This window comes from Rhinoderma darwinii, chromosome 3 (genome assembly GCF_050947455.1).
Source record: "Rhinoderma darwinii isolate aRhiDar2 chromosome 3, aRhiDar2.hap1, whole genome shotgun sequence".
Taxonomy (NCBI): Eukaryota; Metazoa; Chordata; class Amphibia; order Anura; family Rhinodermatidae; genus Rhinoderma; species Rhinoderma darwinii.
The window spans coordinates 275,928,272-275,944,327 of NC_134689.1; the positions used below are offsets into that span (position 1 = coordinate 275,928,272).

The 16,056-nt window shown below is 38.6% G+C and overlaps 1 protein-coding gene across 5 annotated transcripts in view; it reads right to left on the reverse strand.

The window, feature by feature from the left end:
• Positions 1-4,349: 4,349 nt before the first annotated feature.
• TCF12 (transcription factor 12) overlaps positions 4,350-16,056 on the reverse strand; it is a 187,194-nt gene continuing 175,487 nt past the window's right edge. For 4 of the 5 annotated variants that reach the window (XM_075857958.1, XM_075857956.1, XM_075857960.1 and 1 more), the window contains 6 exons: positions 14,156-14,350; positions 9,259-9,373; positions 7,990-8,158; positions 7,044-7,276; positions 6,783-6,936; positions 4,350-5,615 (listed from right to left, as the gene is read on the reverse strand). In XM_075857958.1, the coding sequence (XP_075714073.1) occupies positions 6,794-6,936; positions 7,044-7,276; positions 7,990-8,158; positions 9,259-9,373; positions 14,156-14,350 (855 nt within the window). In that variant the 3' untranslated portion in view covers positions 4,350-5,615; positions 6,783-6,793. The remainder of the gene's footprint in view (positions 5,616-6,782; positions 6,937-7,043; positions 7,277-7,989; positions 8,159-9,258; positions 9,374-14,155; positions 14,351-16,056) is intronic. The other variant, XM_075857957.1, reaches the window with a different exon arrangement.

A 16,056-nucleotide genomic window follows, 5' to 3' on the forward strand; every position in this document is an offset into this window, starting at 1 on the left:
GTCTGAGGTCAATAAGTGCCAGCTGGAATGAAGTAAAGCATACCTCTTTTGACCCCTTAGGTAGTGGAAACAAATTATTTGAAATAATCAATCCCTCTTCACCATCTTGAAATCTGATAAATTCAGGTTTGACTGATACCAGGAGAATGCTTACTGCCTAAACGTGTAGAACAAACAGTAACGTTAATTTAAGAGATAACAGTTTGCGCGGAGTATCCTAATTCCAGAGAAGGAAACTCTGATCTTAATGCTACAGCATACAACTACCAGCATGCCCGGATAGCCTCGTCACGTTGGAAACCACTGGCAAAAAACCCACATGAATTTGAATGCCAATAGCCAGTCCCCATCGCCCAACTTGACAAATACTCTTGTGGCTAAATGAATGAAAATACCTGCAGGCACATTCCATAAATGTAGTGAAAAGCCTTCCAGAAGTGTGGAGGTTGTTGAAGCAAAGGAGGGACCAACTCCACATTAATGACCATGGATGTGATACTTCTGTCCATGAAGTGCATTTTATATAAATGACTTTTTAAGCACCACAAAAAGTTTATCTGTAACTAATTCATTATAGTGGAGACCAGCTAAAAAACATTGTAAGCCATATTTTGATTAAAGTACAAAATCACACCTTGTCTGTTCTTCATTCAGTAGTTACTTTACAAGTACGCATATACCAGGTGAAGCCAGAAATACAATGGCTCAATTGCTAGAATTGTGGTTTTGCAGCACTGGGTTAAAATATGACCAAGGGCGATATCTGCATGGAGTTTGTATGGTCTCCCTGTGTTTGTGTGCGTTTCCTCCGACACTCCAAAAACATTGGTTTCCAATTAAATTGGCCCATGTGTTTGAGATGTCTGGCTGTCCCCATACGCATTAGGCCTTTGATGGCTGTGGCCAACATTTATTTAATGTGTATGGCCAGCTTTATGAAGCTTAAAACATTCACGTATGCCTATGATAATCTGATAGACAGCAAGCAATCTTTGGTGAGGTTAGCTAATTTTTTTTTCTTTCTGTAGAATGTATAAATGAAGAATAATACTGATGTGACTAGCAAGCTCCAGCCCTCTATGGAATCCAGATATAAAAAAAATAAATTGTGCACCTTTGATCATTTCACAGTTTATATACAGTCTATATAAATAATTGAATACCTTTGTAAATGCATTACTTATATTGCATTGAGGTACAATGGTTAACATGCTTGTCAACAGACATTTTAGAATAGCTGAGCTGCTTTGATGTAATTCTCACTGCTAGAGTGTGTTCTGTGTGCCAGCATTGAAATACTGTACAGTTCCTAGTTTTCACAAAATGCAAATGAGAGTAAGTTCTTAACAGGCATTAAGCAAGCAAAAGATTGCAGGAAGATTTGTGCTCAGAACCCAGCAGAATTGTGAATACAGCTCTGGATTAGTCTGGGCTAAACAGAGGTCCCGGATCTTTTGTAGGTTGCGCGCCCTGTTTCAAATACAACAGATGGTGTCCAAACTGAATATTAAAACATAAAAAGCCTTTAAAATATATGATGTAGTGATATGGCTTTTACCCAAGTGTTAACTGCCAGTCATATAACTCTTGACCTGGCCACTAGTACACAATAGTATCTGCAGCTCCCAAAAACTGTGGCGCCTCATCTGGAGGAGGGGTGGCACAAGAGTCACATGGGGATAAAGAGCCACTGGTTGGGGAACACTGGGCTATAGTAAAGCATGTTACTCACATAACTTCAACATAAGTATTGCAAAGCATCTCCAAAGTTGCCAAAACAATACAAAATTATGTTAAGAGGTATATTTTATGCTTAATACAGTTCACCACTGTGCCTTCACCCATGATCCAAATTAATATGTCATCTGGACTGTATGGATAAATGTCTACTCATGATCACCTAAATGTGCATTTTTATTTAACAGTCTTTTAAACCAAAGTTCTTTCAGTAGTTGTCTCAGAAGTCCACGCTCTGTTGTCTGTGAACAACTTATAATGTGGTGACAGAGCCTCTTTAAGTGCCCTATCTCCTACATAAGGAGATCGGCGCTGTAATGTAGGTGACAGCAGTGCTTTTTATTTAGAAAAACGATAAATTTTTACCACGTTATTAGCAATTTTGGCTTTATGCTAATTAGTTTATTTATTGGACAACTGGGTGTGTTTTTACGATTGACCAAGTGGGCATTGTAAAGAGAAGTGTATGACGCTGACCAATCAGTAACCAATAAGCGTCATACACTTCTCTCCATTCATTTACTCAGCACATAGTGAACAATGCAAGATCACTATGTGCTGTCTTATACTGACACATTAACGTTACTGAAGTGTCTTGACAGTGAATAGACATTCCTTCCAGGCCAGGACGGGATGTCTAATCACAATCCCAACACTTCGGTAAAATTTGTGTGGGATTTACAGCAGAGCAAAGTGTAATCTCGCTGTAACCTGTCATTTACAGCGTGATCTCGCAAGATTACGCTTGCTCTGCTGTAAGTCCCACACAAACGTTACCGAAGTGAATAGACATCCCGTCCTGGCTGGAAGGAATGTCTATTTACTGTCAAGACACTTCAGTAACGTTAATGTGTCAGTATAAGACAGCACATAGCGAACAACGCAGTGTCACTATGCGCTGAGTAAATGAATGGAAAGAAGTGCATGGCGCTAATCGGTCAGGGTCATACACTTCTCTCCACAATGTCCACTTGGTCAATAGTAAAAACACGCCCAGTTGTCCATTAAGAAAGTCATGAGCATAAATCTAAAATCGCTAATAATGTGGTAAAAATAGATAGTTTTTCTAAAGATAAAGCACTACTGTCACCTACATTATAGCGCCCATCTCCTTATGTAGGAGATAGGGCACTTATAATGTGGTGACAGAGCCTCTTTAAAGCTGGCCATACACATAAGAGAGTGGCAGACACCTATGGTTTATCACCCGGCAGAACAGTGGATCGGTCATGATGCCCAATACTCGTTTCCAGACATCTGCCGTTGGTGGGACGCACAAAAGGCCCTTCCCTACACATTATGCTGTTGGTGGGCTCTGCTGCCATTAGTCTTATGTGTCTGGGCTATTTATGCATTAGTCTAGAACATATGACTGACAAATGTATCAGTATAAATGATGCTGTCAAGAACCCATTCATTGCATTATACAAAATAAGAAACGAATTGACCTTTTTTTTTTTTATAAAAAAGATGGCACATTTATTGCTACATAAATGTTATATACATATTGTGTTTCTGTTACACTGACAGAAAAATTTTGAACTTCTGCTGCTGGTTGAAAGTTTTATCAACAATACGTTGAGTTTGACACAAGGTACAAATCTGCAATAGACCAACAATGAAAACTGTAGAACAAGATGATCAGCAATTCATCTTGGACAAGTAGCTCTTACAATACTCCATAGGTACTACACGGTATGCTAGGACCCTACTATGCTCTTAAAATGCTATTGTAAATTTTTGATATTAATGAACAGGTTATGGTAAATAACCCTACATTTTTACTACCTAATATAGTAAAATAAAGTAAGAAACTTTTTACTGAAAACTTTTTTTCGATTTCAAAAATCTAGAAAGAGTAATATTTAGAATTCAAGAAATTTTCTTACAAGATTATTGTATAAAAGACTAACTACAGTGAAAAATAAGCCAAATGTTTTTTTCTTTCTATTTTATGAAGGAAAGCTTCTGGGCGTACTGCAAAGTCTAATATAGCCACACACAAAAAAAAGAAGAAAATAAAGAGGAGGAAAAAAAGAAAGAGACCAAGCAGTGGCACGTGATTTCTCTCACATGCCAAAAGCAACCATGTCTGTTGATAAATACTGAAATAAAGAACAAGGCCACAGATCTAGTCCCATGATTGGATGCAAATATCAGCAAAAGGTAAGATCCATTAACTCCTTCAGTATGTAAGGGACCATTAAAATGTAATTCTTCCATCAAAAAGAAAAAATATATACACATATATTTTGTTCTGTGCAAAATCTGTTACATCTGGGAAAACCTTTGTTCAAACCAGGACCCAACTCTTAAAGGCTAACTAAACGTTCAACAAACTTCTGACATGTCATAGTGACATGTCAGAAGTTTTGATTGGTGGGGGTCCGAGCCACTGAGACCCGCACCAATCGCTAAAACGAAGCGGCATAAGTGCTCTTCTGAGCGCTGAGCCGATTTATTTCTGTTCGGCTTTTTCCGGAAAGCCGATGTAACGGTGTCCGGGCTCATACACTTCCTATTGAGTCTGTACACCAACTGCTCAGCTTTCCGATAAAAGCCGAATAGAAAGCAAGCGGTTCAGCGCTCACAAGAGCACTTATGCAGCTTCGTTTTAGCGTTTGGTGGGGGGCTCAGTGCTCAGACCCCCAGCGATCAAAACTTCTGACATGTCACTATGTCATGTGAAATGTTTGTTGAACGTTTAGTTACTCTTTAATGTGAATTTTTCTCCATGCTCACAGTGGAAGACCGATTGGGTGGAAGTTCACAGGGATTTATATGTTGGTGAGTGGATTCTACTATATCCGAATTAATGGCTGATCAACTCTATTACAAGTACAGATGTAAACATTCTTTTACAAAGTTATATATTTTTTAAGATGGTGACCATTGCTTTCGTGTTCCCCAATAAACAAAGATTTGTTAACGCACGCGGCAATGGTAAACTTACCATAATTAGTGCCTGGAAACTATCCTTTGTATTTTAGCTAAAGCTTGCTGTCCTACAGATATGGCATGGGAAAGGTAGCTGTTCTAGTGTAGTACTCTTACCCCAATACAATTTGCTTTACTATGATGCTTAGAGATCTTTGTTTTTCCTTTATCAGTATAACAATTTTCATTTCAGTAGCCAGATCTAGTCGTTAATCTTCACTTTATGATTTCATGATTCAAAGCATGGAGCTCAACATGGGAGGATACCTATGACCGTAACTGTTCAGATTACCAGAGACCAAAAGTAACATAAAAATAAAATAAAACAAAGCTATGCCACGGAATATCTTCCAGTAGTCGGAAAACACTATGTAAATGGCAAAAGAAATGGAAATGACGTAAAAAGCCATTTCCCTCCCTTCTTTAAGACACTAATAGGTATGCTGGGAATGCTAAAGGGTCACAAGTTGCCACTGTTTGTATTCTCCGCAAGAGAACAGTTCTAACAAATGCTGGCATCAACTGAAATCTTTATCTTTTTCAGCCCAACGTTTCCCTTTTCTTTTTCTCTTTTTATACGTAGACCTTTACAACAGTTCCTTAACAATAAATAAAATTTGTAGATACAATGCATTTGTCAATTCAGGTTAGGCACAAGGCAGCTTCCACAAGGTGTGGAGATAGTAGGACAGTCTGATTGTGCAGGAACGACACACTGAAACAATAAGACATGTTCAGACATGGGCTGAAATTCCAGTGGATTTCAACTTCTGATGCAGGTGTTCCACATTTGCTTTCTTCATTTTGCATTTTGGGCATCTTGATTCAAGTCCCCGCTCTTCATTTGCTCATTATCCTGTCAGATTTGTGTCGTCAATATTAGTTGTCTGTGTCCTTGTGATGAAAAGGTCACCTTCTATATCCTATTCATAGTGTGAGTCCTGAATAAAAGACAATACAGAGGATAAGTATATTCACATTTGCAGTTGTAAATTTCTCTTGCATTAACAATACAAGGTAACTAAAACATATAAGACACCACAGTGACATACTCGGGAGGATATCCAGACAAAATTTCCAGTGTTGTTGGACGACCCCCCAATCTCATAAGCTCACCAGAACAGTCTGAACCTGGGGCACACAGAAATCCACTAGCTTCACCCTCCCTACTCTTTTATTTCCCTTTACCCTTCCTCCCTATGTTTCTTTGATTTTACGCATTATTTATCATGTACTTTTTGCTATATAGCCTTCCTCCTAGGAATGATGAGACTTTGCTCATTTTCAATTAGTGGGATAACGGTCTACTGTAACTGGTTTTACCCATAATGCAACAGGGGCAATTATGGTCTCTACCTATGATGTACACAAAGGGCTCATTCAGACGAGCGTGCATCACATCCGTGTGACGGACGTTAAAACAACGGCTGTCACACAGACTCGTGTTACAATGGGGCCATTCACACGACCGTTGTTTCAATGGAGCGTGTGAGGGGTCTGGGAAAAAATAGGACATGTCCTATTTTTTTGCGCTTCATGCATCCCTCCATAGACTCTAGTCTATGGGGCATGCGTGATAACTCGTCCCGCACGGGTGCACCTGTTTAATAAAAACATGTTAAAAAAAGATAAATTCCAGTGTTATAAACTAAGAAAGCTTAGTTGCTTAATTGCAACACTCTTTCCAATATAAGTAGGAGTTGAGTAACATGTAATAAAACAGAGCATCGAAGCATAAAAAATTAGGCTCCTAGGTTTGAAACCAAGGGATCGTCTGTACAGAACGTTTATAATTGACATTCTGTGGGTTTTAGTTTGGTCTCTCCCCCCCTCCAAAAAAACACTGATTAGAGTGCTTGTAAGTTATTGGAACAATAGACTTGTCGATAATCGAGGAACCTATATAACCTAGCATTGCTACTGGTATTTATTGCGGATTTAAGATGGACAAACCAACCAGAATACTTATTTTTCCTATTGCGTTGTGGTCACGGTGCCATTCACTAAGCAGCATGTAGCCCGACATGGAATTCTCTAAATGTCCAATTGCTACTTTGTGGTAAATGTGGTTTTCTCTTACTTTTTTTTAAACCCATAAGTAGACTCACCTGGCTGATGTTTACATATGACCCATAGGGTTGGTAGCATCAGTATGCCCAGGATGAGTTCCCGGATGTGCAGTCGGTGGTTCTGCCGATACGGCAGAAACTTTTTCTTCTTCCCTTCTCTTAAGGCAGGCTGCTTTGGGGTTTAGATTTCTCTCTGAAATAGAAAACATACATATTGTCTAGATCGCAATGATGAGATCACAAGTAAAATGCATATCTTGCATGTTTATCCTTTATAATAGTCAACATATCAGTACTCACCTCTGACTTGATGCTCTAGATTAAGAATAACCGCTACAGCCTGATGAAGAATGAGCAGTTTTGTCTGTGGTTTCTCACTCTTTAAATGTAATTGACACATGCGCCCAAGTTCTTTGAAAGCTTCATTGATGTCTCTAACGCGCAATCGTTCCCTTGCATTATTTGCCATCCTCCTTTCCTTTTCTCTTTCCAGCTTTTGTTCAGGATTTAAGTCTTCATCTTCATTAATACTGCTGTGGTAAGCAAAAGTTAAAAGAGAGATTTGAATTTGTCGGATAGCGGCAATATACAACACCACATAGCAAAGCAGACATAGATGGCCTACATTGGCCGATTACACTAGAGCCTGGATTTCATGAACAGCAGTTAAAAAACATGACTTTAATCAGAACTCGATGACTACCGTTTCATTCTCAGTACCATTCAGCTGAGTACATAATAATAACATTCGCAAAGCAACATTACACCAGTCCAGATGGTAACTTCAGAGAATGCCAATTTAAAATTTTAATAGAATTTACAATGTATTAATTATGTTTCCTTGTAGTCAGGCAGTCTTCTTAATAACCCTACTGGGAGCACCAGCAGCTTGTGAAAGCTTTCCTCTTCACAACCTAAGCACATCTATACTGGTTTGCAAGTCCACATGGGGATTTAATGGATTCCTCTTCATCTTAAATTTTACAAAATAACTTTCTGTGCCTAGAAAGCAACAGCACGCTTTGAAAGAAATAGCCCAGTGTACTAAAACAATAAGTTAAAACAATAATAAAGGTTTAGCCAATGTCCTCTAGTTGTTACTTGACAGGCAAAGCCTAAGACATTAAGCTAGAACTAGGACAAGTCACTCATTCTGCTCTATAGGTCTACAGAACCCAAAACGTCTAAATAATAGACTTCTCAGTGTCCCTTGCAGTTTGGCCAACCAAGTTTTGTTTGAAATTACCTTGTTCTACCTCTTGAAGTTTTTAAGTCACTTTGAGACATTTCATCATCCGATTTCATGTCATCTGAGGAGCCCTGATCATGTAGATTTTCATCCTTTTCTTTATGCTCAGACTTCACTTTAATAAGGGATGGCATAACAGGTTGGTTACTCAAGCCACCAGACAATGCTGCCACAAAACAAGTAATGTGATATATATGAAATCAAATTTTAAAAACTATTGTTTTTGGTGTTTTTTTCAAAGTTAGGCTTCGTTCACATCTGTGCTAGGGTCCCGTTCCGACCCTTGCACAATTGAGACAAACGGAAACCATTGGCACCGGATCCATCTCCATTGAAATCAATGGTGATGGAAACGGAAACCTTTGGTTTCTGTTTGTGTCAGTCAGGGTCCCATTCCGACGGAAAGGGACCCTAGCGCAGATGTGAACGAAGCTTTAGATTAGCAAGTACTAAAATAAGACTTTAACAGCATATGCACTCTGAGATTAGCTCTCATAATCATCCACCAAAAGGGGTTAAAATGAAGGTTCACAACTAGCAAGACCCACATGCAGCTGCCAGAAAGTAGGCAGTGTTCATGTGCCACATAAAAGCCACTAAAGTAGTATCTGAATGGATCCACATTTAAAGGTGTATTAAAAGGACATGTAAAATATTAAATAAACATTTGTGCAGTGGCATGTTGGGTCAATGCACAATCAGAACAACAGGCAATATGAACAGCAGTGATTTTCCTCATTATGTTTCCATATCAGATTATAAAGTAAACGTCAACCCATTTTTTCATACAAATTTATTTTTTTCGGTCCTTTTACATGGGGACATGATGAGCGCCGATCTACGAAGTAGGAAGCTGATCATAGCTTGTTTATTTTCTATTTTTATTCGGCAATCATCATGAGTAAGCAAACTGTATGGGTATGAACGATCCTTCCTCCCCATACAGTTTCCATTATTGTCGGCAGTACATCCCCTGTTTACAAACAATGATTCTTAGGACCTCATAAAAAATTCAATTATCTGGAATAGGGCCATACACACGAGAGATAGGGAGGAAGAAATGATGACATGATATTGGGTCATTCGTGTGTCTAGGCTTATTTGGTGTCCACATATGGGATTATATCAGTGTTATGGGGACACCCAGCTGCGTGATGATCACATGTGTGTACCACTCTTATAAAGGAGCTTTCATCTAAAATTGCCACTTTGCCCAACAAACAAAATGTTTATATAACAAAGGGTATGAGACTGTATGTATGTTACCTCTGTAATTGTCTTGGAGTTTGTGGTTTATTTCTGTGCTTGAAGAAGAGACTGTGCTGGACAGAGCTGCATGGTCATTGCTGAGACTTACAGACTCTTCTCTCTGATTTCCCAACTAAAGCAGAGAAAGAACACACACTTGTAATTATTCAGCGGTAACCACATGACAGGAGAACATGTCACATCACGCCTGCAAAATTAAATACGTATTATTTAAGAGAGAAAAAAAAATCTAATGAAATAAATAATTTCGGCACTCTAATGTAAACAAATCTTGCAGCTGTGCTTTTCAGCACTCACAATACAGAAGTCAGGGCTTAACATTCAGATGCTTCACATTCTTGTTAGTCGCTACTAAATGCATTACAAAATCAATGTGTATTCACATCAGTGCCGTAAACTATTTGTATTCCAGCAGCCTCATCATGACAATTAACGGAACCCATCATTCTTCCAGAATTATTTTATTGATTAGTGTAATTTGTAACCTACACAAGTAGAACATATACACACACACACATATACTTCCAACAGCCAAATACCATGATATACACTGGCAACATATATGGGACAGTAGATAAGGATCCTCTTGGCACAGAGAACATTCTCACCAAGCATGATGAACCCGTTTTGGCAAGATTTTTAATAAGATACTACATCATAGTGAAAAGTTATTCTGCCGCCCCCCCTGTCAATAGTTATAGGTAGTTTTGACATTCAGATAAATCAGAATATGTTGTAGAACATGCCAGATGTATCAAGTCATTTGCTACAGGGTAAGAAGCTGAAAATGTTAATAAGGTTATAATCCTCGGGGCATACATCTTGTTAAATTACAGATCATAGGATGTCAAGCAGCCTCTCCTACCCTGAAATGACCAAAAGAATAGATCATCAGAAAAAGTGTCTCCCTACTCACTGGAATGAAACACAAACTTCATTTCTTTGAATTGTTTACTACTCTTATATTTGATGGGGTTATTTTTTTCCGGGCCGGACTGTAATCCTTTTCCATGAGAAGCTCATACCTGCATATCTTTAAATGACAAACCTTGAAAGAAAGGACCAGCCTATAACTAAGACAAATATGGCTGTAAGACAACTGGCGATTGCCATTTACAGATTTGTGTGATTCATCTTTTGAGACATTACGGATGCTATGACCAAAGCATCAATGATTAGATCTAATCTATTGTAGACATTCACATGGGTATCGTCCGTTTCACAAATATATAGGAGAACTATTGATATTGTAATGAGTCATGGAAAGAAACGGTAATACAGATGTTAATATCGTTTCCAAGCAAAACATTAAACATACACTTTTCCAAGGGTCCTTTCCTCAGTCCATTTTTATTTCTGGAGACCGTTCCCAATCTTCTCATTACGTCATCTCACTCAAGGAGCGTGCAACCCAAGCTTAATCAAATAAGCACAACTTCCTTTCTGTCCATCTGTAACCAGATTCCACTTACAAATGTTTCCTGAAGAATGTAACTTTCACAGCCAGCGTTGTCCTTTTTTAACTTGCACTAAGCCCTTGCTTTGTTCTGTTTTTTCAACGCCTCTAGTGTCAATCTCACTTGCAGGCTCCACAATACCCAAAGGGTTAAAGTCATTAAGATGGCAATGTCCACACACAACAGGTGTACAAACAGTCCTTTGTCTGTGCAGAGTGGCCTCCTCAGCCCCGCCTGATAGGATGGAGTATTAATTGTACAGTGCATTAGCATACAGCTGACAGTCTGCTATTTGAGTGGAGAAGTCTGTTGCTCAAGCCGCACTTGTATACATTTCAGCGATTAGAGACCTCCCCCCCCCCCCAAATAAAACCAGACTACAACAAACATAGCTACACTGGCCTTTGAACTGCTCATAGGTTCAGCTGTAATTTTCATGGGCAGACAACCAGCATCTGCTTTTAGAAATAAAGCTTACAGCGAAACAAAAATATCCTTGTCTGAACAGTCCCGGCACATGGGGCGGGCACCAGTTACAGAAGCGTTGGGTGCAAGAACAAGGTCCAGGATAAAGAATACAATAGGTGTAGAAGAAATCATAAATCGACATTTGTTACTAATATTGTACAACTATAGGAGGCATACATGACAAGAAAATGCCAAAACTCCAGGCAGCAATTGAATAGAAGGAGTCAAATCTGATCATTGTTAACAAGCACAGAACACATGCCTAAACCATTGGGTTATCTCACAGTCCCTTCGTCTGAGGTTAGAAACAATTGCATGTGTTTCTTTTACTCCGTACAGCCTCCTCTCCAAGTCCCCGACTGCCGTCACCTCCTCCTATCAGCTAGTTGCGGCTCCGGAGATATGCTGCTTATACTTGTCCACCCTGTTGGGGTCTTTAGATGTGTGTTCATATAATAGGGGGATCCCGATTAACATGCAAACATACCCATAATGGGCATTGGACAAGCAGTTCCATACACTAGTTTCTATCATGATGCCTATTTTGCCTTTTTTCATCTGCAATAAAAAGGTATAAAATTTGTTGCAAATTTTGTACAACAAAAATGTCCAATTTTAGAAGATCTTAAAACTGCTTGCATACCCCCAAATCGATGCCAAGAGAACATAGACTAGCATATTTGAGTAGGTTGTTTTTTTTTGCAGTTTCCTAGATTCGTCACAAGGCCTTTAAATCCTTATGAATTAAATAAATTCTCAGGTTTGAAAATAGCATTTCCCAGAGACAGTATTTTGTTCTAGGGTTTTTGGTTTTTTAATTCCTCTAGGATGCAGCATGGCTGGAAAGGAAACACAATGGATTCTAAATATTGTATATACAGTTTTGGAAAGTTGTAGCTCCAGAGTCAATTAAAATGTAATATATGTCAGAGTAGATTGCAATGTATGGACCAACAAGACTCGCTTATGACAAAAACAACCATTTAAGGTCTGTGAGGTATTTTTTTTTTCACTCCATAGTACAGATGTTACATTGTGGTGAATGGTATTTAAAAAAATAAATTACAAAAATGCTGTCCATACAATGCACATTTTAGTGCATGCAGCAATTCTTGGAAACTTTGTTTTTGCATCTATTCCTCATAAACTTCTATGGGGGAAAAATATGTTTAGTATAAAAAAAATTAAAAGTGATGACTGATTTTCCATAAGAGCAGTTTACAGATTATTGCTTATTTAAAAAAATAAAAATGCACCATTACCAGTCAATGTGAATTTCACTTAACCAGTTATGTGGCAGGTTACATATTTGTAGGATATACAGCAGAATTTGACTCACTTGGCACAAACTGTGAAACAAAGACAGCCAAAGAATCCAAGAAACAAAACAATTTCGTCCGTAAATTTCATTTCTATGGCCGACGGACACCTTCCCGTAAATTTACAGGAAGGTGTCCGTGCCGTAGAAACCTTCTGTAAAAAATATGACTTATTTTTTTTAATTTATGGACCGTGCCCCCATACTATATAATAGGAGCATGGTCCGCAAATGCGGATGACTATACGCAGCTGTCCGCGGCCGGCTGTGCCCGTAATCACTGGCACGGTCGTGTGCATGGAGCCTTAGAGCTAAAATAAAAAGAGCCCATGTAAACTAATTGTATGGGAGGAGTAAATGCCGCTCAGTTCCTGGCATCTTCTGCCAAGATCATCTACCCTTGCTAAATTCAATTTACCTTTTATTGTACTTTAAAAATGCTTCATAAAAAGACATTAAGAAAAAATAAGCTTCACTTCTCAGAAAGCTAACAGGTTGCCAGGAAAGCCACTTAAATAGCCACAAATAATAGAAAACATATCTAGCTGCTCATCTAAGTTTGTCTTTTAGATTTTGTAGCATCTTGATTTACACGTAGAACTGGTCAGATTTGATAGGTTGATGTGTTGCTGTTTATACAGTACCGTGTGTGCTGCCACAAATCCCATGATTTTACTGAATATAAGATAAAGACCCAACTTAAAATAATTTCCATCAAATGTTTTGTATGTTTTTTTTTCAAGTCAAGTCGTGCAGCAGGACATACATGGGTCCCAGGAAATCCGGTTCAAGGCCTGATACTGTGCATACACAACCCCCGATCTAGTCTCACATATGTCATTTTTATACAAAATAATTAAACTGTGCAAGCAAAAATAATTGTGAAATCAACTTTAATTTATTCTCACTTTTTCCCATTGAAAACTGTTCCCATGCCTTTAACAAGGATGGAATGAATTATTTTACACTGCTTTGGGATTAATCTAAAATAGTTTCCTTTCCAGTGTTACTTCCACTACAGCTGTGCTCTGTCCCTTTTCATTTTTGTGAGGGTTAGAGGGGGGTGTGAGGGTTAGAGGGGGGTGGGAGGGAGGGGGGGGGGACTCGAGTTAAAAATTTTAGGCCTGCACAAACCAACATTCACATTCAAGCTGCATACTGCCAGCATCTGCTATTGAAGTCTAGTTCCAATTTACAATAAACAGCTTTTCCAGACCAGAACGCTTGAAATTCAGTCCCTCTTGACTGCTTTTCCTATTCAATCTCTCTGCACAGTATTTCAAGGAGAAAAATGTTCTGCCAATTATTACACATCTGGAAAAAATGCATGTATAAGCTAAAATATACTCTGCAGAAAGTGTCTGCTTTCGGCACATGGCAAAGCAGGATTTTATGGGCCACTGACAAGGTCAGAGTGTGCAAACTATTCATTTTCATTCTTCACTTCTGCCTAAATGTGAACCTCAAATTTGAAATTAGTAGCAGGTGCCCCAACTTAATCTTGTTACGGTGTCTAAAAAGATTACAATGAAAGCTATTAATAATGCAATCCCAAGCAATTTAACATTTTCTTCCCCGCTTCCACAGTAGTTAGAAATGACATGAAAAGATCACCCACATTTACTCTAAAATAGCAAAAGGCTGGACGTACCATTGATGTCTGTCGACTGTTTGGTACAAGTCCAGCTGTCCCATAATTTGAAGTCAGGCTTACAATGGGTCCATTGTGTGTTGCTCCCAGTAAAGTGTGTATATCAGCGGGCATGCTTGTGGAAGGTCCTACTGCATGGTTCCGCAGCACGTGTATTGCATCATCAAGCCGATCTAGACGATCCTCCATTCGAGACTGAAAGGCAATGCAAGCCGAGTCAATTGTCATTACCAGATTACAGATTACCTTTTCTACTGCACTACTGTAACTGTCCAGCAATGTCAAGCCAAGCATGAAAAGATCTATAAGCAATAATTTGTAGAATTTGACAAACTCTATACTAGCAAAGCGCACCTGCTGTTTGTGTACAATGCAGGTAGTGGTAACCAATGGAGGCAAACCGCCATACATTAAGCACAACCCAAAAAAATGTCACGTAAATAACAATATCCACTCCACTAACATGCAAATGATAAGCCAAGAACAGTATGACTAAGTCTATATAGATGTGGAAATTACGTCTACTTGTAGAGTATTCCTAGCTCATCATTAGAGGACAAACATACTCCGTTTACACAGCACTTCTAATTTACATCTCCTGACCTTTGTGCCGAAAGTAAACCACCAATGTATGAAAAAGTGTACCATACATCGCCTATAGGCTCCCTAAACTTATATTACGCCATATACATTTCTTTGCAAGATGCCTCCTTATTGAAAAGTGTAGTTGACTACACTTTTCAATACAGCTTAAAAAAGTATGCAGGCACCAAACCCCCAAGTGTATGCCAAAAAGGACACTTCTGGAATATGTTGGGAGTAATGGGACCCTATGGATGTGTTTTGCGTGTGTATCGGAAACATTGTCTGCGGATGCACCAAAAGTAACACAAAAACGGAATAAAGTACGTAGTAAATGTAACTGAACAAACTTGCTAAATTTTGTATGAATTTTTCTTAGTCATCTAACACATTATGTGGCTTTCGTCTTGGTGCTTTATAACGAAGGCTTTCAGTGTTAGCTCTTCACAGGTACACTTGTATTGCCGGATCATACTATGTATGAGCACCAGTAAATGCTACATGAATGCACCACTAGGAATATAATTGATGTCCTGCAGGTTTCTGCCACCCATCTGAATACTGTTGTCAGGTGTTATGTTAGCCAAACCTAATCATATTGAATGGTTTATATTAAGTGGAGCATAAATAAGTTGCTTTATTAGTATTACTGAATTATTCTTCTTTTTGCAGACCATGCTCTTGCCACCTATTAAAAACAACTTGGAGAACCAAACGTGGAGCTAATCTTCCTATGATTAGCTATGGACAGTTTCTTAACATCTCTATTATGTCCACGGCCCACAATAGCGAATTGTTCATGTATATCTTGGAAAGTTATTTCAACATTTATCGCCTCCTATATGCAAATAGATTGCTAGTGTTCACTCTATCTGTATAGACGATGAAGCTATATTTCCCAGTATAACGCTGTATTTTAGTTTGGCAAGTGAGAATGAACTACATCGACAGAGGCGTCTACCCTTACTTTTTCTTGAATTGCCTTAAGTTATATAATTTGTCATGTTACCAATTCAATACAATCTCACGCCATCCAGTAAAAGAACGTAAACGTTAAAGGTATACAATACTTTAACGAGGGAGTCTATGGAAGACACACGGCAGGCGGTGGTATCCAGTAAAGATAGTACACATTAAAGGTATACTTTCTTTTTTAACATGGGAGTCTATGAGCGATGGATGGCTAATGGATGTCATCCGTTGGTGGGATCTATCGGAGGTATATGTTTTTTCATGTTTATTTTTATGGGTTATGTTGGATTTTTCATCCACACTGAAAATGTATACATTTTGCAACATCATGCTTTTATACTACTCCT